General features: G+C 37.7%; 2 protein-coding genes across 3 annotated transcripts in view; one reads left to right on the forward strand and one right to left on the reverse strand.

Annotated features, from left to right (window-relative positions):
* Positions 1 to 1,591: 1,591 nt before the first annotated feature.
* Positions 1,592 to 7,144, reverse strand: orc4 (origin recognition complex, subunit 4). The gene is made up of 14 exons (XM_084713660.1): positions 7,032 to 7,144; positions 6,151 to 6,224; positions 5,967 to 6,043; positions 5,091 to 5,181; positions 4,860 to 4,935; positions 3,958 to 4,043; positions 3,820 to 3,868; positions 3,585 to 3,736; positions 3,233 to 3,406; positions 3,013 to 3,099; positions 2,775 to 2,883; positions 2,583 to 2,678; positions 2,260 to 2,327; positions 1,592 to 1,871 (listed from the first exon to the last, which is right to left on the reverse strand). Exons 2-14 carry the CDS (start codon positions 6,205 to 6,207, stop codon positions 1,689 to 1,691), a joined length of 1,305 nt encoding a protein of 434 aa, XP_084569786.1. The 5' UTR covers positions 6,208 to 6,224; positions 7,032 to 7,144; the 3' UTR covers positions 1,592 to 1,688.
* Positions 7,145 to 11,472: 4,328 nt separating this feature from the next.
* The window catches only part of mbd5 (methyl-CpG binding domain protein 5), a 34,776-nt gene continuing 20,061 nt past the window's right edge, over positions 11,473 to 26,187 (forward strand). Inside the window, exons 1-3 of one of the 2 annotated variants that reach the window (XM_084713838.1) lie at positions 11,473 to 11,520; positions 20,470 to 21,102; positions 25,927 to 26,029. In XM_084713838.1, the coding sequence (XP_084569964.1) occupies positions 20,990 to 21,102; positions 25,927 to 26,029 (216 nt within the window). In that variant the 5' untranslated portion in view covers positions 11,473 to 11,520; positions 20,470 to 20,989. Of the gene's footprint in view, positions 11,619 to 20,469; positions 21,103 to 25,926; positions 26,030 to 26,187 lie in introns of both variants that reach the window. The other variant, XM_084713837.1, reaches the window with a different exon arrangement.

Raw genomic sequence — 26,187 nt, forward strand, 5'->3', positions numbered from 1 at the left:
AAGTCAAAATTGTGAGACAGAATGTCACAATTATGAGATAGGGTCATAATTATGGGCTGAAAAGTAGAAATTATGAGATTAAAAGTCCTTATGAGAAATAAAGTCAAAGGTATGAGATAAAACATCAAAATTATTAGACTAAATTATAATTGTGACATTAAAAGTAGAATTTGCGATAGAAAGTAGAATTCTGCATCTATGAATCTGCTCTTCCTGTCCGGGTTAATGTTGACTGCAGCCTTCCACCAGTAGATGGCAGCATTCAGCAGATAAAGTCATGACACCAGTTTGGTCCCTGTTTTCAAACTCCAGCACATTTCAGTGTTTTTCAGAGATATTTGAGCTTAAGTTGGACAAAATAAGACTTTTAAAGACATTATTAATACCACAGAAATTGCCATTTGATATCTGTTTCATAATCAAACTGGATCAAGTGTGAGAATACAATGAATGATATATCACATTTGTTCAGGACGTCTCAGCAGTTTATAACAGTAATGCTGAATTGTATAATTAATTGAATGATTGGAACCTGGACCCAGAGGTAAGCAAAACATTTAAAACCTTTGTGATTAAAACCTAACACTTTTTCATTCCTTTAAGAACTTTTTTTTCTTTTTTTTTGCTTAGGAAAATTAATTTGGTTCTTTTTAAGGATCTGCAGAAATCCTGTTCCACTCACAGTCTTATCATTTTAAAAGAATATCCAATTTATTGTATCAAAATCACTATTCCTTTGAAAACTTTATTCAAACTATTTTGATAACCCATTAATCACTTCAGTAATTTTTCGAGCAAAAATGTCAAACATTTGCTGAGTCACTTTGGGCATTTTTCACAATTTTTTAACATTTTCTACAATAAATAAGAGAAAATAATAAGTAGATTAATTAATAATGAAAACAATAGCTGGCTACTGCCCAACATTTTATGAATAAAATGAAGTAGAAACCACCTGCTGAAGGTTTGAAATAACTGTGTTTTATACTAATGTTTGATTGAAAGTCGACCATCTGTTCTGCAAAATCTGAGTAGGAAGTGTCCATTAGTGCCTGAGCTGAGCTGGAAATGACGCAGCAAATTCTTTGTCATGACAGTGCAGAAAAATGTGAATTATATCACCATGTCCGAAAGCTTAAAAGATTTCTCTTTCACCTCAACAGTTCCAGACCACAGCCATACAGCTTACTCAATTAATCGATCAGTTGATTGAAATAAATCAAAATAAACAATTTGAAAATGTCACTTAGAACTCTGGGACATTATTGAGAATTTTTCACACTTTTTAATATTTTACAGACTAAACAATTAATTCAATTTAATTTATTTAGAAAAATTCATCCTGATGACAAGCCAACATTCAACTTTCAAAATGCATTTCAGCTACAGGGGACACCTTTAATAAAAACTTGTAGATATAAAAAGACATCTTAATTTCTGTAAGTTAATATCTTTACATTTCAAATGTAGATTTTTTTGGGGGGGGGGGGGTTTGGGGGATTCTGGGGATGAAATGCATGACAAAATACAAAGAAAATACAAACTGCACAATTTATTTTTATTTCCTGGTCATTTACAGTAACAAGCTTTCAAAAAGCCTCAGAAACTTCTTCCTCGTGTGGTGGTTTTCTTTCAGTGTTGGAGCAGAAAACACAGCCAATCAAACGTCCACATGAAGTCCAAAGGTCCTATCCGAACGCCGACATGGCCCACTGCTTGACGTCAGTGGGGCATTGTGGGTATTTCTGCAGGGCCTCCATGATCTGACTGTGGTCCAGCATGAGTCTCATGAGCCGGTACTCCCTCTGAGTTTTGGCCAATGACGTGTCGACCGGCCGGATCAACTCCAGCTGCTGCAGGTGCTCGAAGGCCTGAGGACGAACGAGAGGACAAGTCAGTGTTTTGAGTCAGTAAAAGAATCAGTCAGGTCTTTAAATTAGCCCAAACATGGTTCTCTCACTCAACCAAACTCCATAGGCAAAATCAGTGATTTTACCTCACAGAAAACAGGAGTTGCTGGTCTATTGCTGCCTCGAGTGGTTTGTTCGTTTGTGTCACTGTGTGACTTCTGTGTTTTAAAAGGATAGTTCAGAATCACCAAAGTCACACAATAACACAAACAAGCAAACACATCGAGGCAGCGTAGACCAGCAACTCCTGTGGTCTTCAAGGTAAAATTACTGATTTTGCCAGTGGTGTTTGGTTGGATTTGAATGACTGATATTTAAAGGCCTATCCCTTTGAACACTTCATACAGACCTTCATGATGACCGGCTGCTCAAAGTTGTACATGGAGTTTGACTTCCTCTGCAGGAACTTCTTAAACTCTAAAAACATGAAAAATTAACCAATCATATACAAGATAAATGACACACCGGCTGATATCTGATTGTTTTCATTTGCGCTGAACTCTTATTTCCCTGGTGGATTCATTTTATTGTTTTTCTGTCATTTGGAGCTTCCTTTACAAGCTCTTTGGGTTTTCCTTTTTAAATTGCATCCACATTCACTTTCCCACAGCTCCTCTGGGTGTTTTAGTTTTAATCTCCAGTTTTCTGTGTTTTTCTGACAGGCGGTCGTACCGTTGTGGACCATCTGCAGGTTGAACGGCTCCCCCTCGTACACGTCGTTGAGGTGTTTCATGGCGATGATCAGGCACAGCTCCAAGACGGACAAACCTGAAGGAAAGAAAACACAAACATAAACGGATTTGAACTTAGTGGAGAATTTCAAGTTTGAAAAACATTTTTCTCTCTTTAGATTTTAGGTTTTACCGTGCAGCATGTTGGCCTTGGCGTCTGTGAAACAGAATCTGCTGGACTCCAGCAGGTCTGCAGGTCTGATCACAGGTTTGGATACGGACACACGGCTCACACACAACATCTGGAAACAAAGTGACAGAACTTTAGGACACAACATCTGGAAAAGAGTGATGGAGAACTCAGAGGAAACTAGGAGAGGAGGAAAGAGGAGAGATTAGGATGAAACAGAGTAGGAGTTAGTGTGTCGTACCAGCAGCATGTGCAGTGAGCGGAAGTCTTTGCTGGAGTTGAAGTGTCTCATTAGAACTTCCTCGACTGATTTGTCTTCACACAGAGTCTGAACAGAGACAACAAACACAACATGAAACGTGATTAATGATAAGTAGGGCGCCTCCTCCAGGACAGGACACATCAGAGTACTACTTTTAATTCCTCATCTCTTCACTTGGAGTTACTCTCGCGATGTTCACCTTCACGCTGGTGTTCCAGTCCTGAGCGAACTTGTCGTCAGGGAAGTGGTCCGGCAGGCTGAGCTGAGTCTGGACTCGCTCCAGGTACTGAGGGAATGTCTGGTTGCTCAGAAGGTGGATCTGACGGTGAGAGAACCGCGACTTCACCCGTTTCTCCAACAGCTCCAGAACATCCTGGAAGGAAATGAAACCACAGCAAAAATGTTGTTTATTAAAGGGATAGTTCAGAATTTTTAGAGTAGATTTTTGCATTTTTTGCATTTTGTTCTAAATATAGTATACACTTAAACTAATGTTGATTTAGGAAAAACCAGCAGTTTTATCTCGACAGGTTGAGACGATCGAGGCTCACCAGTCTGCAGGTGATGCCGACCACAGCGATGGGAGCCTGAGCCGACTGGGAGACGTCAAACAGGTTGTAGAGCAGTGTCTGGTTCTTATGGTGGGCGAACAGGTCGAACTCATCCAGGATGAACAACACAGGGCGACTGCTGCTGCGATCACCTGGAGTTAAAAACAGAAAATCATTCATCATGTCAAACAATAAAACACACATTCATGGCCTCACATTTTGAGGATTTTCTAACCTTTCTTCAAAGCTTCCAGCAAGAACGCCAGATTCTCTGCAAAACTTCCCTGAATGAAACAGAAGCAGGTAGTTTTGAAACTGTTTAATTGCATCATTAATGATAAAACTGTTCATAAAACTGTTCTCTAACACTTACAAACACTTTGTCACCGACAGCGTTTTCCAGGTGGAGCTGCCGCGTTATTTCCTTCAATGCTATTCTGTCATCAGTCTGCAGGAGACCTGCAGCAAAACAGGAAAGAAATTCATCTCATCATCTGCACTTAGAGATACTTATAACAACAAAAATAACAGATTCACACAGTTTTACTGATACTTTTTACTGGATCATCTTTTGGTTCCTGTTTGAATCCTGGTGGAACAGAAGTGTCATAGAAAAGAATACATCTGAAAAAGAACTATACAGAGAAATGAATAAAAGTGAAATGAAATGAATAAATTAGTGTGGAAATATGAAGACAAATAAGAAATAAGAAAATGTATTATATATATTATATTATACAATAAATATATTATATTTATTTTATATAAATTATGATATTTGTTCTGATATTTTTAGATTTTTATGCCATTTATTTATTTTTATCCCTTTATTTTCCCCTTATTATTATCATCCCTTATTTATGTTTCTATATCTTTCTCTTCATATTTCCACATTTTTGTATTTATTTATTTTACAGATTCTTTTTTTCAGGAGGAGAGATATCTTCTGTGTATATGTATTATCTATGTATTAATAAATATTTATTTATGTGTTTATTTTTTGAATTATTTATTGTGTACAAAAGGTACTTTTTTTGTCATTTATTTATTTTTATCCCCTTTTCTTTATTACTTTTCTCTTATTTATGCTTTTATTTATATCACCATTTTTAGTTACTTTTTTTTATATTATATTATATATTTATTATATATATATTTATTTATTACTTTTCATGGCTGCCTACCATAGAGGAATATTCTCTGTAGCCGTGGGAAAGAACTAAATATTTAGGTTTTTAAATTAAAATAGCATGAGGTTTGGTGAGGATCTTGTACCATTGAGGTGAACCTGCAGCATGTTTTTCTGCACTTCTTTCTCCTCCAGCAGGTCTCTCAACACACACTTGAGCAGCTGCAGACACAAAAACACAAACACCATCAGACAATATAACCCTCACAGGATTTAAAACACACTTCAACACAATTCATCATCTTCTCAACCTTTATTATTATTTTTTTTTACCCATAAGCCCACTTTAAGCGCGTGTTCCTGCTGCTGAGGCTCACCATTGTTTTTCCTGCTCCCCTCGGACCGACGATTAGCACCGAGTTACTCTCCCCGTGGATGGCCGTCCGTCTCAGAAGCCCCAGGATGTGTCTGAAAGTACAGTTGTTTGACTACAATACCCATAATGCTCCTGAGGCTGTGTAAAATAGTAAGTTCTATAGTTAAAAGAAACATTTCCCTGCAGTAACAGCTCCATCTAATGAGTGTAAATGTTTAATCCTCAGTGTTGGAGGTGGATTTTCAACACCTGGGATGCTCGTGTTGTGTTCAAGTCAGCTGGGAACTGGAGATTTTCCAGCCTCCAAACTGGGACAGTGCTGTCAGCCAGGTACGACTGAACTGGGTCACAGAAGCTCACACTAAGTCCCCGATCGTCTCTTCATTACTGATGACAGTCCTACTACGGTTTCGGTTTAGGGATTATGTGCATCTTTGACCCCTTTTAGAACACCTTATCCATCTCTAAATACGATTTCTTCACAGTAAAAATGTAATTTTCTAACATCTTTAATTTCTTTTTTCTCTTTGCTTGACTAATGCTGGGGGACCTGTAAAAGTGACGTACATACAGTACAGTATGGTTGTTGGTTGGTCAGACAAACTACCCAAAGAGGACAACTTTTTTCAATTAAATGAGAAAATAACTTGCAGGTTCACTAGTTGCAGCTCTCATCTAAGCATGTTGCCCCACCCCCCCTTAAACAGCTTTTCTAACAGGCATAACAATACATGATCATCAATTTGAAATCAAATTTTCTGAACCACATCAATGAAAGTATTTAAGTTGAACCAAAACAATAGTAAAAGTCACCTCAACACGCCTGAAGATAAAAAAGTTTTAGACTTCTAAACCAGCATGGATGAAATAAACCTACTTGTGTTGAGCCTCCACTCCCTCCGGCCTGTCGGGGAGCTGCTGACGGCAAAATCGGCCCCTTAAAATCTCCTGAACCTGAAAATAAGCATGAACAAAGACATTACAGTGACACATCATGCAGTAATACAAATTATTATCTGTTTGCAAACCAGTTGCTTGTATAAATGTAAATAAATACAAACCTGTGTGATACATTCTCCTACTGGCAAATGAGCATCTTTGATTTTCCTCTTACTCATGGTGCTGTGGCTCTGAACTGGAAAACATGTGGTTCACTGGTTAAAATAAAATGACAGTGACAGTTGTGGTACTTCTAAAGACCCTGAATGACAGCCCAAAAACATAAAAACTACTTCAGTGTGATTTTACAGTTAGTAGCATTACTTCCTGCCCATCATGAGCAGCTACAATTCTGTATTTAATATCTTGTAGATGTAAAACCTTAAGAAACTGCAGTTATTTGTCCATTTAATGCACAAACATATTGTTGTAGACAGCCTTAACCCTGATAACTGACTTTGTTTTGACGTTTACGCCAAAGTCCACTGCAGCAATCAGCAAAACGCAATAATCTCGCTTTATGACGTGTGAAACAATGTTGAAACATTAAATAAGGAGCATAATAAATGAGAATAAACCGACATTCAATTCGGCATATAGTTGATGCAAAAATAAACCTCTATATGACTACGATTTTGACTTTAAAATTCGCCTTGCAGGTTAAGTTTACAACATAATAAAATCCATGAAGCCTGAGTGGATGGGATTTATGCCGAATCATAAAATGGCACGTAATCATTCAAAAGTCGTCGGAGGTCATATTCAAAATTGTGTTGATGTTTACAGGAGAGCAAGGAACCACTAATCTGACATATTTTAAGAATGGAGTTTGGTGCCACTTTCTCTCCACGCTGAAGTGAACGTCACCGGGGCTCGTGAGCAGCTACAGAAGCAAACTAGCGGTATGTTTTGTCTCAGCGACGTAAGATTACTTAGATTATGTAGTTAAACTGGTGTTAGTTTGTCAAGTCATGTATACATGTCACAAAATAACAAGTAATACCTGGAGAAAGCAGGAATTCATCCGCTGAGAGGGCTCAATCTTCGCGGGAATACTTCTCTGCCAGGAGTGACGACTTCCTGCTTTGACTGATTTACCGGCTCTGATTGGCTGAGGCTCAGACTAGAACAGGACGGAATAGAAATGCACGGTCACATACAGAATGTGGCATCTAATCACAATAACTCATATAACTCACATAATAATAATAACAATAACAACAACAACAACAACAACAACAACAACAACAATAATAATAATAATAATAATAATAATAATAATAATAATAATAATAATAATAATAATAAGAAGAAGAAGAAGAAGAAGAAGAAGAAGAATTTAATAGCTGATATTTGTGAGCGTGTTTAAGCTGTTACACACTTATATCACAGAAAGTAAATGGAAATTTAAAATTATGTTTCTCCTCTTTAAAACATAAGTTGTATATATACTTATATTGTATAAACAATATAATTACAGATATTTAAAAAACGTAATAATAAATGAATACTTTTAGGAAAAGAAAAGGCATACTTTATTTTTAAGTCATTTTTTTTAATAATAAAAAAGTTCAAAATTCTCTGATTTCAGCTTCTTAAATGTGAATATTTTCTGGTTTCTTTACTCCTCTCTGATGGTAAACTGAATGTTTTTGAGTTGAGGACAAAACGATACCAGCAGTGCAGCACTGGTTTTCTTTTGAGACTAAAATGTAAAGAAATGTTCTTTTCTCACAGGTCTGCATGACAGAAGAAGGAGAACGTCATCTTTTACATTTTTCAACTTTTTCTGATACTTCATGGACCAAACAACTAATCGATTAATTGAGATTAATCACAGATTAAATTAATTGTTAGTTGCAGCTCTAAAAACACAATACTAGGCTGAACAATTTCATTCTATATTTTCTATTGAGGTAATCCAAAAGTAATGGAAAGTAATCAAGTTACATTACTTTAACATTGTGATACTTGGATAACTGGCTACATTTTTTTTAACAGGTAATCAGTAACTGTATCAGAATACATTGTTAAAGTAATCCTACAAATACCATATTTACCAATTATAAGCAAATACATTGTGTAAATAAATTAAATAGTACCCAGGTTTATAATCAAATAATTCACTATAGTATAATATTTTCTTTATTGTTGAGTTTTATACTTTTTTCAGACAAATAAACTCTAGGTAGGACTCATTACTGCTCATAATAGAGAAAACATCTGGGTAATTCTGACAAAATTTGGATCATGTTGACTCTGATTGCTCTAACAGAAGCAATTATATGTAATTAGAAATGCAATTTTTTTAAACTTTGTGAAGCCATAACTGCCACTACAGCTCTGATTTTGATAAAATTATGTTGATGTGAATGTCTCGCGGCAGGCTGCCTGCACAACAACATCTTCTCCTCGTTCACAGTGATGATGAAGCTCTGGAGACACTTAAACACTTCCTGCATGTGGCTTTTTTGGTCGACTGTCAATAAAAAAAAAAAGGCACCAGATCTCTCACAAATCGTCTCCTGGCCTCCGCTCACATTTTGCCTGTCACATTATTCTAAAATACAACTCTCTGCTCTCACATTCAGCTCTGTGTTTTCCCTTAAAAATACATGAAGTGCTCCTTTTTACAGCAGCCGTACACTGAATTAATTTAACGTCTCCTCAGGTTTGACCTTCAGACAAAACTCAGGCATTTGCGCCCTGAGCTGCATCTTCTTTTCACTTCATTTCCCTTCCCTTTTGAGCTTTTATGACCTCTATTATCCAGGGAAATTATCTCTTTTTGTATTTGCAGATTTTGATTCAAACAACAACAGACTGATCGTTCCTGCTGTCTTTTGTTCAATAATTCAGCTTGAAAGGGTATTATGTAGTATTTCTCTGTCTTTTTAAATCAAAGAATATAAGAATTGTAGTTTTTTTGTGAGTGTGTCCTTAACCAGGAGGTGAAACAGCCGGTGTAAAAAGTTTTTAATGTGGAACCTTTCAATTAAGGTAATTAATTAACATTACAACTATTTGCAGCCTAATAGTATAATGATTTTGTTAACACAATATTCCTCATTTATATGACATAACACCGCCAAGCTATTAGCAAAATTAACTCTTTTACTTAATGGGCGTTTTGTTAATGAGTTTTACTACAATGAGTATTACAGAACATTATGGGGTAAAATTTCAGTTTTTAAACTTTCTATTGTACTTCAGTATGATGTTTATATGAGCCTGTTGCGTGGTTTTGCATGTATTTTGCATGTATTACCTACAGTAGTTGGTGGTAACAAACTGTATTTTAGTAACCTAAAAAAATCTGTATCAGTTTCTGTGTACACTATATTTAGAATATTTTCACCACTTTACCTTGCTGTCAGACTTTTCCAACAGGAAACTGCTGTTATATATCCCAAATATGACTCCCCAAACTAACCAAATTCCACTTGAGAAATCAATAATTTTACATTGTAGAACATGGAAACTGTTGGTCTGCCACTGCCTTGATTTCTTAGCTTGTTTGTGTTATTGTGGGACTTTGGTGAATGAAAAGGGTTAGTTCAGATTCACCTAAGTCACACAATAACACAAACAAACTAACAGATAAGGCAGCAGTAGAACAGCAACTCCTCTGTTCTGCAATGTAAAATTACTGATTTTGCCAGTGGAGTTTGGTTGGTTCAGGTACAGCATGACAGCAGGGTAAAGTGATTAAAAAAATAGTTACAATAGAGCATGCACTTAAACTGATATTGACCTTTTTAGGTGGGCCTTTTCTTTTTTTAGAAAAGCTTATTGCTACATTACATGCTGGTGCTTCTCTTTGCTTCTCCAAACTAGGGGCGTGTCGACTGCTATCTTCTGCAGGTTGTACATGTATCTGGATTTCTTCTGTCATGCAGACCCGTGAGAAAAGAACATTTCTTTACATTTCAGTCTCAAAAGAAAACCAGTGCTGCACTGCTGGTATGTGTCATTTGTTGTTTTGATCTCTCACTACACATCCGTCAGCCAGCAGCCCACTCATCTGTGAGACAAAAACTCCAGATACACTAAACCAACTCATTACTGAGACATTTTTAGTTTTGGGGTTGGATGTGAGTTTAGATTCACACAAAGAGTAGATTTTGATGATCTTTGATGATGATTACACAAAAAATAATCAGGCAATAAATAATAAGTAATTATTTCAAGTTTATCATTAGTATTAATTTGAAAGGTTTTAATTCAAATGCTCCCTCCCAGGCTGTTTTGCCCTGAAAGAAAAAATGTTCATCTGTAAATGCTGTTTATTACACACCTTTGTTAAATACTTTATTCTGATTGGTCAATTATAGCACAAAACAGACCATTGCTGTGAATAACAGACTGCTGCTATGGACCTTGTTCTGATCATAGACTCTGAAAAAGCAATAAAATCTATTTTAAAATTAATATTTTGTGTAAATTCAGTTTTTTAGTAAGTAATTTTGTAATAAGTAACATAATCTGCAGTCAGTGAACAGCTTTAGAATCAGAATCAGGTTTGTTGTTTGTATAGCTTGTTACTTGTATTGGTCTGTTTGAATGACTGAGTTTTTTGTTCTTAATGTATGCATTTATTGTGGAAGTTGTATTTTGTGCTGTCTTTTGTGTCTTTTGTTGTTGTTTTGTGTAATTTAAAGGCCCATCTATGGACAAACATTGAAAATTAACATGGAAAAAACTCAAATTTCTTTTAAAAAAAGAGAAGATTATGATTAGTTACAGGTTTTTCATGTTGCTTTACATTAGACATGTAAAAGCACAGTCTATTTCTGTGATTTGATCGATATTTTGCATATTTGTAAAATACAGGAGAAATCTGTAAAATAAATAGAAAAAATCCATAAAATTAGATTTTTTACAGACTACATGACAATGAAAAGACATACATAAATGAAAAGTTTTAACTGTTTGTAGAAAAGGAGAAAAGCTTCACATATTATTCAACTTCCTTCAAGAAAACAACAAAATGAAAAATGTTGCCAATATAGTGATTTGTTCTTAAATACAATTTCTCTATTGTTGGACCAGACTTTCTTATGGAATTCAGATTTGGAGTTTGTCTACATTATAATTACAACTCAAAATAAAGCTTTGGCCAAAAACCTTGATTTTAGGTCTAAATATGGAACTTATTTCCTGACAGGGATATGACAAAAATGAAATAATTCTTTATTTTGGACAGCTGGAGCTTCCTTGCAGACCCTCAGAACCCACTGTGAGAACCATTACAGAGAACTACAGCTCTGTGTAAGTCATCCAAGACATAAATCTAGACATTCTCGGATCTTTCAATAATTTTATTCTTAACTTTTACCCATGTAGAGCTCATGTATCTGAGCTCTGGAGGTAACCATCACCTCTCCCATCTGCTGGCTGCTCCTGCCTGCCTGCCGCGCATGCGCAGTGCGGCTCTCCATCATTTCCAATATCCCAGTGTAGGAGAACCAGCAGAGGCAGAGAACTAATGGGTAGGCTTCTTATTCTTATTTTTCCAAAGGTCAGAAATGCACTGTTGCTCGCCTGTCTCACTGTTTCAGCACCAGTGTGCACTCGCTGGGATGCCCGGGTAAGAGCGGCCTGTTTACGGCTTGATTTGACGCAGACAGAAACGTTAGTGCCTGAAAAGCGTCTTCTTCTTCTTCTTCGCTCTCTCTCTGCAAACGCAACGGCTGTTAGCTAGCATGCTAAGCTAACCCGTGCTAACTCGGCCTGGCCCTGGCCTTGCCTGGCTCGAAACCTAAACGCGGGCCCTAGCTGCTTTTTACTTCGACAATTTAAGGTCGGAATCTGGGCTGGGGGGTCCTCAACGTGTGCGAGCCCGGCTACGGCTCGCTATTTACATGCTAAAACGTTATTAGCGCAGCCGAGCTCGCCCTCTAATTCATTTTCGTTACAACAAGCTAGCTGGCTAGCTAACTAACGGTAGCTAGACAGCTGACGCTTGGCATGCTAACCCCCAGTCCATTTGTAGAAGGGAACCGCTGATTTGTGGGAACTCTCGCGAGATACGTACGTGTTGTTTCTTCATCGTGCAAAGTAATGCAATGTAAAATCCGACAACGCTGTTGTTACGATCTAGATATGTTTAGTTACAAGAAACATTTAACTGAGGTTGGAGAAAGATGATAGTTTGGGTTTAATTGATCACTCTCGCGAGATCTTCCGCGCGTCTGGGGTTCCCTTCTAGACTTGTGCAGCTAGTTCAGCTGCTGTGTCCAATGCATCAAAAAGCACAGTCAGACAGGACTGATCTGGCTTGTTGACACGGTCACTTTTTAACGCCGAGGCCCACAGACGATCCTCCTGCGATAAATTGAACAACCTTGAACACCACACGACTGTTTTTTAATAAAGCAACACTTGGCACAGTTGATAGATAGGCAGTCTGGCTAATGTTCACCAAGCTAATTGGCTATTATCTAATATTTAGGCACCCGTGGTTGCTTTGGTGATGTACACAAGAGGTTGTCATGTTGTTCAGTGTTATGAAAAAAGGTCTTGTCATGCAGCAGTTAACTTTGGAGGTTGCTGCAGGACAATATGGCTAATTTACCCCTAAAGCTAGCCTTAGCCAACTCCATGGGGTTACAGCAAGATTTAAAGGGACAGTTCACCACAGAATCAAAAATACACATTGTTTCCCCTACTTATAATGTATTTAATCCATTAAGATAGTTCTGGTGTGAGTTTCTGAGTTTTGGAGATATTGGGCCTCATGCAAGAACTACTGGTATGAACAGATCTGTTCTTGATGATGGTTTACCCAAAAACGAAAATTCAGTCATTACCTACACAACCTCATGCCGACTGAAGGTCAGATTTAGTTTTTTAGACACAGCGCTGTACAATCTCCCAAAGTTAGTGTATGGCAAAACAAAACAAAACATAAAATGCCTCTGTACTGCTCATCTGACATAATGCAAGTCTCCTAAAGCCCCAACATGCCATTGACTTCAGATAGTCTGAATGCGCACGTGAACTTGACTCCAAGCGAAGAATCTACAATGAAGATTAATGCCAAAAACATAATGGAAATTATGTCTTCTAAGTCAGCTTGGTGTGTTGGTGCTTTCGGAGACTAGGATTACAACAGAAAACTGGTTACCATTCACTTAAGTTGTTTGGGAGATTCTGCAACACTGTTTTTCTGTGAAACTCCGGTAGTGTTTTATGGACAAAAAAACAAAACCCGACCTTCAATTGCCATGAGCGTTACTAGATAATGACTGAATTTTCATGTTTGGGTGAACTTTCCCTTGAAGTGGTGTGTACGAGTGATTTAGGAGATACGAACACTATTTACGAGGTCCAGGCCTGTCAGAGTTGTTCAGTTTGTCTGCTGTTATCCAAACCAAAGAAAATACACTTCGTGCTTATGTTGCCTTCATCCTGTTTGACTGCATTTCAAATTATAAGTGTAAATTTCCACATAAAACCTCTCCTCATTGATTTGATGATGTGTTATTACCTGCTGTCAGGTGTATTGGCCTCACATGCAGGTTTATTTAGTCTCTGTCCATTGGAACATCCTCGCTTATTCTGTCCTCTGTCTCCGTGGTGGCACAACTATGGCAAGACTTTTTTTTCGTCTTTGAAGCCATTTTCATATCAAGACGTTTTTAGACACGCAATTGTTATATATTGTTCCTTTAAACTCCTGCTTCCATTCACCCCTAAATGTGTGTTGGCATTTTGTTTTGTTTTTTCCATAGTCTGCATTTTGTGTTTCTGGCTCTTCTGTAAGGATCATGTAAGGAATATGAGTAGGCTTAGTAAACCCAGACTTTAGCAGACTTTAGTGTATACACTAGCATATTGTAGGATGTTGAACTAAAAGGCCAGTGCAAAGAAATCAAGATGTTTGTGAACTGTAAAGGTCTTTTCTCACGACCATGCAGTAACTCGCAACCTCCGGGCATTTCATTGAGGGGGAAAGGCAGAGGGACAGTGGGTTGGCAGCACTAGGTGTAAGAAGTGGTTGTCGCTAGAGGTGGATGGTATAAACAGTATATAAAGTACAGTTGTATGAATTTGCCATACTGTATGAAAATTGTCTATTCCATTGTACTGTGCTGACTAGTAGAGCCCTCAATTTGCTTGACAGAAAAGTGTGTATGAGACAACAAACAGAAAAAGATCATCTACAAATTATGTTGGATGGCAGTGGTTACAAAGGGTGGTAATAACTGATATTATTATTCCAGTTTTGCACATAAAAATGTTCTTAAAATACCTCTGTCCTATGTGAAATATGCCCTAGTAATGAGATTACAGTAATAGCTGCTATGCAGTTTCCATACCAATGCTAAAACCCTTCAGAAGCATTTAGATATAGATTTTAAGAAAGACAAATATACTGTGATATATACTGTTATGGTCCGCACTGCTAATTGTACCGTGATATAGCCTAAATTTTAGGCCATACTGCAAATGTTGTTCTGTCACTTAAAGTTCAGGGTCGGTGCTGACCTTCTAGTTGTACCTGCTTGGCACTGGCCGATCAAATAGAAGAGTGAAAGCATCACAGGTATGAAAGAAGCGATCATGCTGGAGCTGACAGTGCTAGCCACGTACAAGAAAAAAATAATACATTCTACTTGAACATCAAACTGCGAAACCAAGGATTGAAGCCTATTTCCCCAGGCAGTTATTTACATGATGGAGCCATTCTTGTTTTTTTTCTTGTAAACATGTTCATATGGAGATTTGCTTTTCGGGGGAATGCTCTTGCAGGTAAGCCGGTTGACGTGGTTAGAGCACAGCGGTGTGAGAGCTTCTTATTGTTTTGTTGGCGAAGGCTCGCAGTATGTTGATTAAAATTTGGCCGCCACAGGGGGCCACCTACGAAGCCTTGAGCACCACAAACCAAGTGCCATCTAGTCCCCTAATATTCTAAAGAAGACAGACATCTCTATGGCTGATATTTCTAAAAAAAACTCTAAAACAAACTTAATTTTGAGGTGAACCATCTCTTCATATGCTAGGTTGAGAATCAGTGTACATAATCTAGCTAGTTACTATTGGTTCAGGGTAAAGAGACCAGGACATGGTGCTTTACCATTATGATGTTACACAGTTTGTGTTCTTACGCCTTCTTTTTTATCATGCTTTGCAAACATGCTCTACATGCTTTTTGCAGGTAACCTGAATTTCTACCTATTCTGTTATTTGACATCACTTAACAGACCCAGTTCAATTAGCTATAAATGCATTTTTAAGGAACCCATGACAAGTGTGTCTCTAAAAATCTGCCATTTAAATGCACCAAGCGCTCAGATGTGGTATTATTAGACCATAAACATGCCATGGAGGACTGCCTAGTTGAGATAAATCAATATGAAAGTTTCAGATTTAATTACCAAAATAATCAGGATTACTGAGTATCATCGTGGTATTGTTAAAATGTGCTGAAACTTTTCAAAAAGCACTGATTCACACGCTGAAATCATTTCACCAAGATTTATATTGAAAATCTCTCAGCAATTTTAAATGGCATCATGTCCTTTGGAATGTCAGTGACTCAAGTCAAACCCTGAAAAAAGAAAAGGGACTGATTGCTCTATATACTCAACTGTGGATGAACAATGTGTTGAATGCTCTTGGAAAACGGGAAACAGGATAGTGAAAGAAAGACAAGCCAGATTCCAAAAAATGAATAGTAGCTACAAGAAAGGAAGAGATTAAAAGCCTTAATATGTTAAACATTTTATAGAAGTTGCAGCCCTAGATTAAACATGACAGTTAACTTCAGTCTTTCTTTTTATTTGATAACTGCTAATAAAATAAATAATTTGTATGGGGAAAGTAAAAATTGACTTCGGATTTCTGACCCACTTGCACATCCACGCAAGTGAAAAAAACCCCCTGATTTGCCCAGAATTTGGACCGTTTTTCTTTAAAAAATGACTCAAAATGATTAATCGATAATCACAGTAGTTGCTGATTAATTTAATAGTCAATTAGTTTATTAATTGTTGCAGCTCTATATGTTCATTTAATTGTGCTGTTATTTGCACTAATGTTTCCTCAGCTGGATGAATTTGTTGAATGCTTCAGAGGCGCTGAACACAAACATATTAGGAAGATGTGGTGCACAACCACAATATCATCGTCCATAACAATTTTTCACAGTGGAAGTCATCATATGCCCATCCCAAATCTGCATGTATCATCCCCATGTTGAGTGTGTGACAAATGAACCAGACCTTAAATCACATTGAGACATTCAGAGTCAACAACTGAGATTGCGTTCCCTTAATTTTTGTTGGTCTTATCACTTCTAATTAGCTTTATTAATTTTTCTTTCAGCAAAGAATTAAGACTTGTGGTTTGTGAAAATTTAGTAATGATGCAATAGCTGGAAAACCGTTGTGATTTCCCACAGTCATCTTCATCTGAATCATAAGTTGGTGGGTAAAGTTTACCAGCTGCTGCACCAGCTAGTAGATAAAAAATGTTTACTTGTCCTGGTCAGGATGAGTCAGGGCAGTTAGAAGTGATCGTGGGTTGGATAAACCATCGTGACCAGACATAAAGCTCCCATAATCACGAGAAGAGCTTTTAGGATGCTTTAATTAGCTTTACAATACCAAAATATCATAATATGGACCATTTTAATGATACAAGAACACAAGAGAAAGAAAACTGCTTCTTGACCCATGTAATGAAATGCACACAAGCTACTTTGTCGGATCATATTCTTTAAAATTTGGACACAGGGATAGAACATTTTCATTTACATAAGCTGCCATCCTTAATGGACCGCAAATTCAGTTACTCAACCTTTGGCTGTGGTTCCACTTGTCATTTTGATGCGAATTCTTATCTAAAACATTTTTTTTCTTTCTCTTTTTTCTGAGACCGCATTGCTGGAAGTCTCTTGTATTTATGTCTTTTTCTATATTAACTTTTTCCCGGAGTCCTCTTCTTGTTCCATACTGCTTGTATGAAGTTAGCAGCTGGATTGAGTCCAGACTGTGTAGAATTCCCATCACACGCAAGGCGGTTTTGTGCCAAAACTTGTTCTTTTCTTTCACAAAAAATGTTTCCACTATTTATTTGTGAGGAAAGATCATATGAATTTTTGTTGATTGTTTTGACTTTTCAACTTTGACTTTTTCAAATAGGTCAGATTTACCTTCCCAAGGTGCCACAAAATGTGTGACAAATGTGTGAAATGTGCAGTCAAATCACAGACATCGGTGACTCTGCAGTGACATTGTCAGACTCTCCTTGTCATTTATTGAGGGCATTCTTCCCTGAAATCAGTTGTGATGGCAAAACAGTAATTACAACAACACACAGAGGACATTTTATTTCAGGATTAAATTCAGGATCATTTCTAAATCAGGTTTATGGCTGTCTATCACCTCTAGAGTCACAGGTATCTTCAGGCTTTGGCACCAAAATGCTACAGAAGTACTGGAATCGCGGTCAGCACTGCACAGTAATTGACTACATTTCACTTCTTTTTTATTACAGCAGTAATTTCAGAATGTCTGAAATTACTATATCTCCTCTAAATGCTGTTATACTGCTTGGGCACAAACTCGTACATGATCCATTCCTGCGTTGCATTGTGTGATAGTGATATGCACTCATCAAACTTGATGCATTTGGATTGCTTTGGATTGATTTGGATTTGCTATTAATAGTAGTTTTTAGGGCTGAACAGTCTTGGAAAAATTGTGATTATTTTTGACTGATATTGCAATGGCGATGTGATTTTGTGCTATTTAATTTAGACTAGCCTAAAAGTAAGAAAACAACCAGAAAACAAGTCAAAATTCAGCACAATGTATTAATCGATAAGGTTAAACATTGTCTGCAAAAATGTTGCATGTATTTAGAGCCATTTTAAGCCCCCAGACACATCATGATAACCAAATGATATGTTCAATCTTTGTTATAATGGTGTCTTCTTTGAAGTGTTGTTTTGGGAAAAAAAAACAAAAAACATAAGAATTGCTGATTCTGCCTTTCCAACTCAATTGCAGAAATTGGAAGCTCATTTCGATCAGTTTTCTTTTTGATATTGAAATTGTGTACTGGCATAATTGATTTATAGGAGAAAAAGCAAGCAACTAAAGCTGACAAATCACAGTTCCTGTGTCCTGCACGTGGGTTATCTGTAGCTGCCATAGCTCTGAGATGTAGCTATTCTGTATAGGAGTCAGACTTCAATCAAGGTTTAGCTACAGCAGATCATGTGTGTGGTACCAAAACTATGCTGCAACCTGTTAATGCACAGCTAAAAATGCCCTTAAAAATGCACCTTAGGATGTTTCCAGTGCTGTAATAATTAAATTCACACTGCATTTGTTTTTTTTATGTCCCTGCAATGTCCTGAGTTCGACCCCCTCTGTGCTCTTCTCTGTCCTTTCTCCCTGTCTGTCTGTCTCCTTCTTGTTACAGTGAACAATAAATGCGAAAAGGCCAAAAAGTAATCTTAAAGAAGATCAGCCTGCAGCGAAAGGTTTTACAGATTAGCAGGTACCTCGTGTAATTTGGACGTGGTCGTTCTTGAGAAGTCAGGAAATGGTGGGGAGAGATCAGGGCCAGAAGCTGAGATTTAAATTTGTGCTTTCACGTCAGCAAAGTGGCAGATTTAAAGGGTGTTACTTTCCTAAAGGTTAAGATGAAAACATTTTGGCTAAGGCACCTATGTAATTTTAAATCAAAATGTCTTTGGTTTGAATCTGGTCCAGGACTTTTGCTGCACATTACTCCTTGTCACGAGCATTTTGAAGGAAAGTGAACGACAGAAACCTTAAAAAATGGAGGTTCAACACTTGTTACAGCTGGAAACATCCTCAAACAGGAACTCTTGTTGGAAAAATAATTAATATTTCCCTCGAATGTGAACACAACAATAGAACTTATATTTTCTCTATTACCTCTGCATTTTCCAAACAGGGAGTTCAGGGAAATGAGATTGTAACGATGTGGTTGTTTCTCTGATAGGATGCAACGCACCTCTCCTGAGATGATGAGGGGAGACTGTTGCTGCTGTGTATTTCCAGATAAACAGCATACGTTTAGCTGCTGCTTCATTTTTTATTGTGCCACGGGTAGCGCTACCCTCCTTTACCTCTTTTCCTCTGTGGTGGTGTCACTGGGTTCGGTCTCAGCAGCTCACAGGGCAGTTATGAGTCAGCAGCACCGGCGGCTGAGAGAGGAGGCTTTGCATGGAGCTCCATCACTCACATACTGAATTCAGCTCGATTTACCAGCTTTGAAGGGCTTTGAGATGAGAGGAAAGCGGCACATATTAATGTGTAAAAATTTCATGGATTTTGTTGTCTATCCACTGCATTATTATTAATGATGCAATATTTTTTCATGACACAATTATGATGGCTTAATTGCTTATAAGAAGTTTCATTTTAAAACAGTAGCTTTGTACAATGAGATAAGAAGCCTTTTCAGTATCGTACGCAGTGACACCCTGAGCTGATCTGCAAGATCAGTACTTGGAGAGATTAAATTGATCAGTGTTGGCTATATAAAACCTGCTCTGGTCCTGATCTTTTAGTATATTGTAAAACATTGCCAAAAAGCACTCCATGGCACTCAAAATAGTAGAAGCTAGGGACGCATGATAATATTAGTACGGTCATCGGAATCGACCGATAAAGGCTTTAAAGTGGCACATCAGTATCTGCCTGAAATGAACATTTCTGCCAAAAAGATGACACCTTAATTATGGGCATGTGACTTGAGTGTCTACAGAAAAAAAAACTGTCAGCAGTAGTTTTCTTATTTTGGAATATTTTAGGCTTAATAACATGTTAATTTAATTACAGGACAGACTTGATGCTCCCTGCAATTACGTGGAAAAAAAAAATGCACATCTATCGGTGTTGGGTGTTGCCCAAAATAAGTCGAAACACAGCGGAAATCCAATATTGTGTATATGCAGAATGTGTAAACCTGTTTGAGATCATAAATGGGGTTGGTAAACATGAGAAAGCAGCATGGAGGTCATTATAATAGTGTTTTCTCACACATTTTTCTGTTTTTTAAAAACTGCGGCTCCTGCTTTGCCACTTGGCCATATTGTAATTTAACTTCAGTAATGTCATTCTTGATTGAATTATTGAATTTGCCAATCCTTTTCTCATTTGACTAATTCTGTTGATCAACTCTACTCATGATGATTGTGATAAATTCAGTTATTGTAGTAAAACATTTTTTAAAAAGCTTTCTTACAATAATTTTGCATTTTGCCTTTTAATAAGACAATGGAACTAATTTGTTGTAAATGAAAACACTGGTGACAAAAATTGAAGGGGCTTTTATACCAATTATGCCTTACATTCCCAGAGCAGATTAAATTAGAGACTTTTACTCATGCAATGAAAATAGATTGCATTGACCATTAATTTATGTCCATTCTCTCTGTTCTGTCCACACAGGAACCATGGGAATACCACTACCCAACTGTGTTTGGGAACCAATATGTTGAAAACACTCAACTTGTCCGACTGAGGGACTGTATCCTGGGCGGCAAAAGACAAATGGTAAAGGATTAATAATAAAAGACTTTCCTGTGAAAGCACAGCGCGCACCAACTTCTGATTTCACTTCTTCAGCGAGCATCTTCCTGAGTCGAATGGCTCTGAATGACAAGATGCTGTAATGGAAGTCCATGCACCATTCAGCGCCATAGCCATGAAGCAGCTCAAAGGGTAGGGTCTGCTGTGAGCTCGCCTCACCCTACCCGACCACCCACCCACCCACCACCCCATCAGCTCCACCTGAGAGCAGAGTCCCCCCGTTCAAGCATAATCCTGTAGCTCTTACCCGTCTCCGCAAACCCTCCCACCACCTCCTCCACCACGGCTTTGGAAGACGAACATGACATGCATTGCGAAGACACTGGTTGATGTCTGATAAATATACCTCTGAGGTGTCGAGCGTAAAACCAGTGGAGCAATGAATGGCGGAAAGGACTGTGAGGCGGGAGATGAGAGGCAGGCCGTCCCTGTCCAGGTCCCCATTGGCTGGCAGCGTAAGGCGGAGCACAGTGGCGGGGTCGTATACATAAGGTAAGAAAAATTCCTCAAAGAAGAAGAAAAAACTGAGGTTGAATAAAGGACGACCAGTTGAGCATGGCACTGTATTCACTTTGATTAATAGGTTACCATATTGTGTATGGCTACTATTGATAATTCGTTTCATTATCAATGTCCAAAAAGTGGGAAAAAGGCCCTTTCTAGAGCATATGGGGATGCCTTCAAATTGCTTTTTCTGTCTGCCAGACAACCAAATAAATTTAACTTAGCATGATATGACACAAAAAAGCAGCAAATTGTCACAGTAAAAAAGCTGGAATCAGAATTTTTATGATTTCTGCTTGAAAAATAAATGATTAATGGGTTCACTTCTAATATTTTGACCAGTTGTGGGCACTTGTTGAGACTGTAAGGTTTTGACAGAAAATTGGGAAACTGGACAACTTTTTGGTCTTTTTTTTTATGTATTTTGACGAAAAATGGTAATACAGTATCTGAATACACCTTTCTGGACTGACATGATTATGTCACAGTGCTAACTGGAGGCAAAACAAATGAAAAACCGTAAGCAAACTCAGAATATTAAGCCACATAGTAGAGCTGAAACAGTCTCTTCTCATGTTGCTAGATGCCAGAATCGAAATAATGAAGGCTCAAAATTTAAGTTTTATCACATACCAGCAGCCACCACCAGTCAGTAAAAAAAAAAAACAACAAACGTCAAAAGGGGAATACTGTCACACTTATCTTCCTTATTAGGCAGAAGAATACAACTGATCATGCTCTGAATTCAAGTTTCTCTCTTTTACTGAACCAAGATGAGCTTTAATCACCTCTTAAACTCATTGTAAAACCGACTTCATTTATACTCATCAGACAAAAGCAAAATAAAACTCACCAATAACCAGTCAGACGTTTCACTGTTCAAGCAATCACCAACTCTGGAGTGGTTGAAATAAATTCTTCATTTACCGCATTAGATGTGAAAACAATACGGTTCTACAAGTTGTCCCTCTGAACGGCACTAAATTAGGAAAATAAAATAACAAAAATCACCCTTAAAAAATGGCAATGTAATCAGCCAATCACCACACTGTAGAATCCATCCATCCATCCATCCGTTCAGTGAGAGTTGTACAGGTCAGCCAGTCTGCTCCCATTGGTTAATGTGAACTTTTACAAGTAACATTGTTGGTCCTGGAGAGTGAGTGACCCTACATATTCAGTTATTTGTAGTGTCAATCACATGTTACTCCGTTGCACAATGTGTTTGAAATCAGAGCTGTCACACACGACAAGTCAGGAACACATCCTCTGATTGGACGACAGACTCAAAACAAGGCATCATGAGGTTGCCAGTGGATGGCCAACAAAAACAACAACTGTTTTCAACATGGAAAAATGGATAAATCATCACAGAAGACATTCAGTGTTGGATTTATCATTATGGATTTATTTTGCCACCAAAAAGACACTTCAGTTCAAAGGCTGGAATACAAAGCTTCTGAAAGAGATGATCGCACCGGAGCTGACAGTGTAGGCACAAAGGTACTGCTATTGTTGGCCTTTCCTGCTCAGCTTTCTTTGAGGCTAACCCCCTACACTGTACATTCACTACCACACTGACAACTTACTGATAACCTTTTCCTCTGCTCAGCTAGCAGCACCATAATTCTGCTACTCACTCTCCCTCACTATCTCAAACACACACGCTTCGTACACACATTACACTCTGCCTTATTCATTAACCCTGAAGATCCCAGTAGATTTCTAAAATGTTGCAACAGTTTGCAAACAACAATATTTTTATTTATTAATCCTCTATTTAACCAGGTAAGGTTGAAATGGACTGTCTTTTTGAATGATGACCTGGCCAAGAAGGCAGCAAAGTTAGATGCTGAGTGCACATCTATTGCATAAAACTCCCACAAAAATACTCCCGTCCCATTTTAATCCCGGAAGAATGACTCCCAGCTTGTCCCATTCCTGCCATTCCCGTCAGTCCACAGACTACGCACGACATGCACTGGTCAGGCGGCTGCAACCAGCCAGCTACCAGGGCAGACAAGGGATGTGTAAAAAAACACTAGAACAGCTATGATTATGTTACAAACAAAGAAAATAGTTTATTCATAGTGCTGCATATGTTTATACAAAAACTGACCTATTGTTGTTATGATTCCCATCCCAACTGCTCATTAACTTTTCTTCCTGTGCCATCCCACTCACATGATCAACAGTGAAACTAGTGAAATTAATCATCAACTACTTTGATGATCAATTAAACATTTGAGTCTTTTTTTTTTTAAGAAAAAATATCCAAATTCTCTTGTTTCAGCTTCTCAAATGTAAATATTTTCTGTCTTTCTTACTTTTCTCTGACAATAAACTGATTATCTTTGGGTTGTGCACAACAAATCATGAAAAAACATGACATTTTAGGACCCAACCTTGGACTTTGGGAGACACTATTTGACATTTTCACCATTTTTTGACATTCTATGGACAAACAACCTATCAGTTAATCAAAAAAACAATCAACACATAATAGTAATTGTTGGTTGCAGCCCTTTCCACATTCTGGGGAATGAGAGATGTCAGCCTCAGATCTGTAGTGCATAACATGGCCAAATGTAGACGATTTAAATTGCAGAAATCATATCATTAATATCTGATCTCTTGGTGTCAGTCCTTCAGAATCAAAGAGCACCCAATGGGGTTGTTTACTGTCCACACATGATGGGAGTTTCTCTAATTAATTGGCTCTGCAGCAGGTGAACAGAAGCATGGTGACTTTTTGATGATGTTACTTCTTCCTTCTGTATGGAGTCATGGTTATTCCCTCTGCTGCTCTTTTGAAGCTGCAGTGTATTAGCTGTAAAATTCTACTCTGGGAGGTTTCTGGTAACAATCCCCTGACACAGGTAACCTACTGCCCACATTTTGCTTGAATGAGAAAATAACTGAATTCTTGTAGATTTTGAATGTGACTGGCAAATTACACCCATCGCCCCCTTTAAGAAACCACTTCTTAAAGCCATTTGTTATTTTTAAAAAATCCGCTCAGCTCGTTCAACAGGGACTTGGACTAATGACTTGGATCCTTCACCAGTCATCGTGTCACTTAGACTGGAAGTTGGTGTCCTTCCCGGCATTTGAACACCGGCACGTGTATTTACCAGCCACAATGAACTAAAGCAGTTGGCTGGTGTCAGGTTTATTTTGGGTGTTGGAAAGAATCCTGTCTACTTCTGTGACCGTGGCCTGATACTGTCACTGCACGCTTGTATTTGCTCATGTTCTTTTACATTGAAAGTGTGCATCTGCTTCAGAGATGTGCGACTGGAGATCCTTACAGGAGATACTTTAATGGCAGCTTTGACCGATGATTCAGCCGCTGGTTGTTTTGTAAATTTATCAGTGTATAAGTTTGATAGTATTTTTAGGATTTCCTTAACTTCTTCAGGCACAAAACTCCCTCTCATTTCTCATGTGTTAAAAGTGCTTTACTGCAGCTGTGACATCTGATCATGTGCCTAATGTTTACTTTTAGTCCTCGATTTTGCTGCCTTTATTAGCCATGTGTCCATCAACATATTTTTATGTGTGTTTTAAGACTTGCATTAGAAAAGGTTGATGGAAACAGCCTGCTTAGAAACAAAATGTCAAGTTCACAGTTTTCATGCTTGCTTGCGGTAGTTTTTGCCTTGAGGAAGAGTTAATGCATGTAATTACACAGTCCCTCCAGGATTTTGTGGGTTTTACTTGGATTGTTGTGACCTTAAATGCCTGATTTCAACTTTTCTTAAAAAATGTGATGCTTGTTGCAATGTTTTTTGGCTTTTTTTGCAGTTGTAGGAGCAAGTTAAAATCACACAAAAATGATTTTTAGTGAATTATATTCAAAAAAGCAAAGGCACATTGTTACATGAGAATAAAACCTCACTCTCTTCTTAGTGCTCTAAGTAACCTTACCACAAAAGATCAGGATTACAAAAACTCTTTAACAAAATATGCTTTATTTTAGAATTTGTCATTTGTATTCCACAAAGAAGCAAAGTCTGTTTGGAGCTCAAACTCAGTCAAAATGGCGCAAAGTTGTAAAAAATGAAAGTGCACAGAGCATCAATAAATGTCAGTAAAAATGATAAACCTTGTGTCAGTACCTGTGACAAAATGAAAACACTAAAAAATAATAAATAAAACACTGAGTCAAAGACAGACATGTCTTTTATACGGTTGTGTTGGTGTTGGGCAAAAGGACAGTTTTGGGCTCAAGTAAATTGTTTTTTTCACTTTCTTAAAAAACATTTTATAAACAATTAATCATGAAAATTATCGGCTTATTAATTGATAATTAAAAATAATTGCTATAAATGCCAATATGATCCAGGCTCCTCCTTCCCCATATGCACTTTTTAAATTGTTTTTAATCACATGGATATAAGAATCCCACGTTGGTGTAGCATTGCGGAGTGGAAGGATTTTGCTGTTTGATTTCATGGTTGCAAGCCTGTAAAACCTGTAGCAGAACCTGCCTCAAGGAGCTGCTAACCCACCTAAAAAATCATTTGTGTGTCTGTCAGTGTAGCATTTCAGTGAGCAGTGGTTTCTTTTCTTCTTCTGAGTCAGGAATAAATTTGCAGTGGGAGATCTGTACCTTTATAATATTTTCAGCATAAAACCACGCAGTTAAATGCAGAATATACGATTGTTTTTCAGGAGCTTTAGTCCAAAAATATTAAATTATATGCAAAAAACCTGTTTCAAACAATGCAAATGAGTGCTGCAGCATGAAATATTATAGAAAGGGTGTTTGTGGTCTCCTCTCCTAACGTTGTTGTTTTCTGTGTGCAGTCCCAGTGGCTCGTTGCTGTCCAGCTTGGAGCAGGTGAAGACCTACCTGCTGACAGATGGAACCTGCAAATGCGGCCTGGAGTGCCCACTCATCCTCCACAAGGTAATTTTTTGTCCTGATTGGTTTAAACCGCAGCAGTCGGGCAGAGATTTTTTACAGCTGCCTCTTAACTGAAGGTGAAGATGGAAGTCCCAATCTACAAATGAAAATGCTGAAAAAAAAATTACAGCTAAACAAGGGATTTCAAATTGTTCATCAAT

Source organism: Lutjanus erythropterus, chromosome 24 (assembly GCF_056507025.1).
Source record: "Lutjanus erythropterus isolate fLutEry1 chromosome 24, fLutEry1.hap2, whole genome shotgun sequence".
Lineage (NCBI taxonomy): Eukaryota > Metazoa > Chordata > Actinopteri > Lutjaniformes > Lutjanidae > Lutjanus > Lutjanus erythropterus.

Coding starts and splice junctions, on each gene's coding strand:
- orc4 (XM_084713660.1), bottom strand. CDS start 6,207: ATGAGTAAGAGGAAAATCAAAGATGCTCATTTGCCAGTAGGAGAATGT. Junction 3,407..3,584: donor TCGGCATCACCTGCAGACTG/GTGAGCCTCGAT, acceptor ATTTCCTTCCAG/GATGTTCTGGAGCTGTTGGA. Junction 2,328..2,582: donor CCTGCAGATGGTCCACAACG/GTACGACCGCCT, acceptor TCATGTTTTTAG/AGTTTAAGAAGTTCCTGCAG.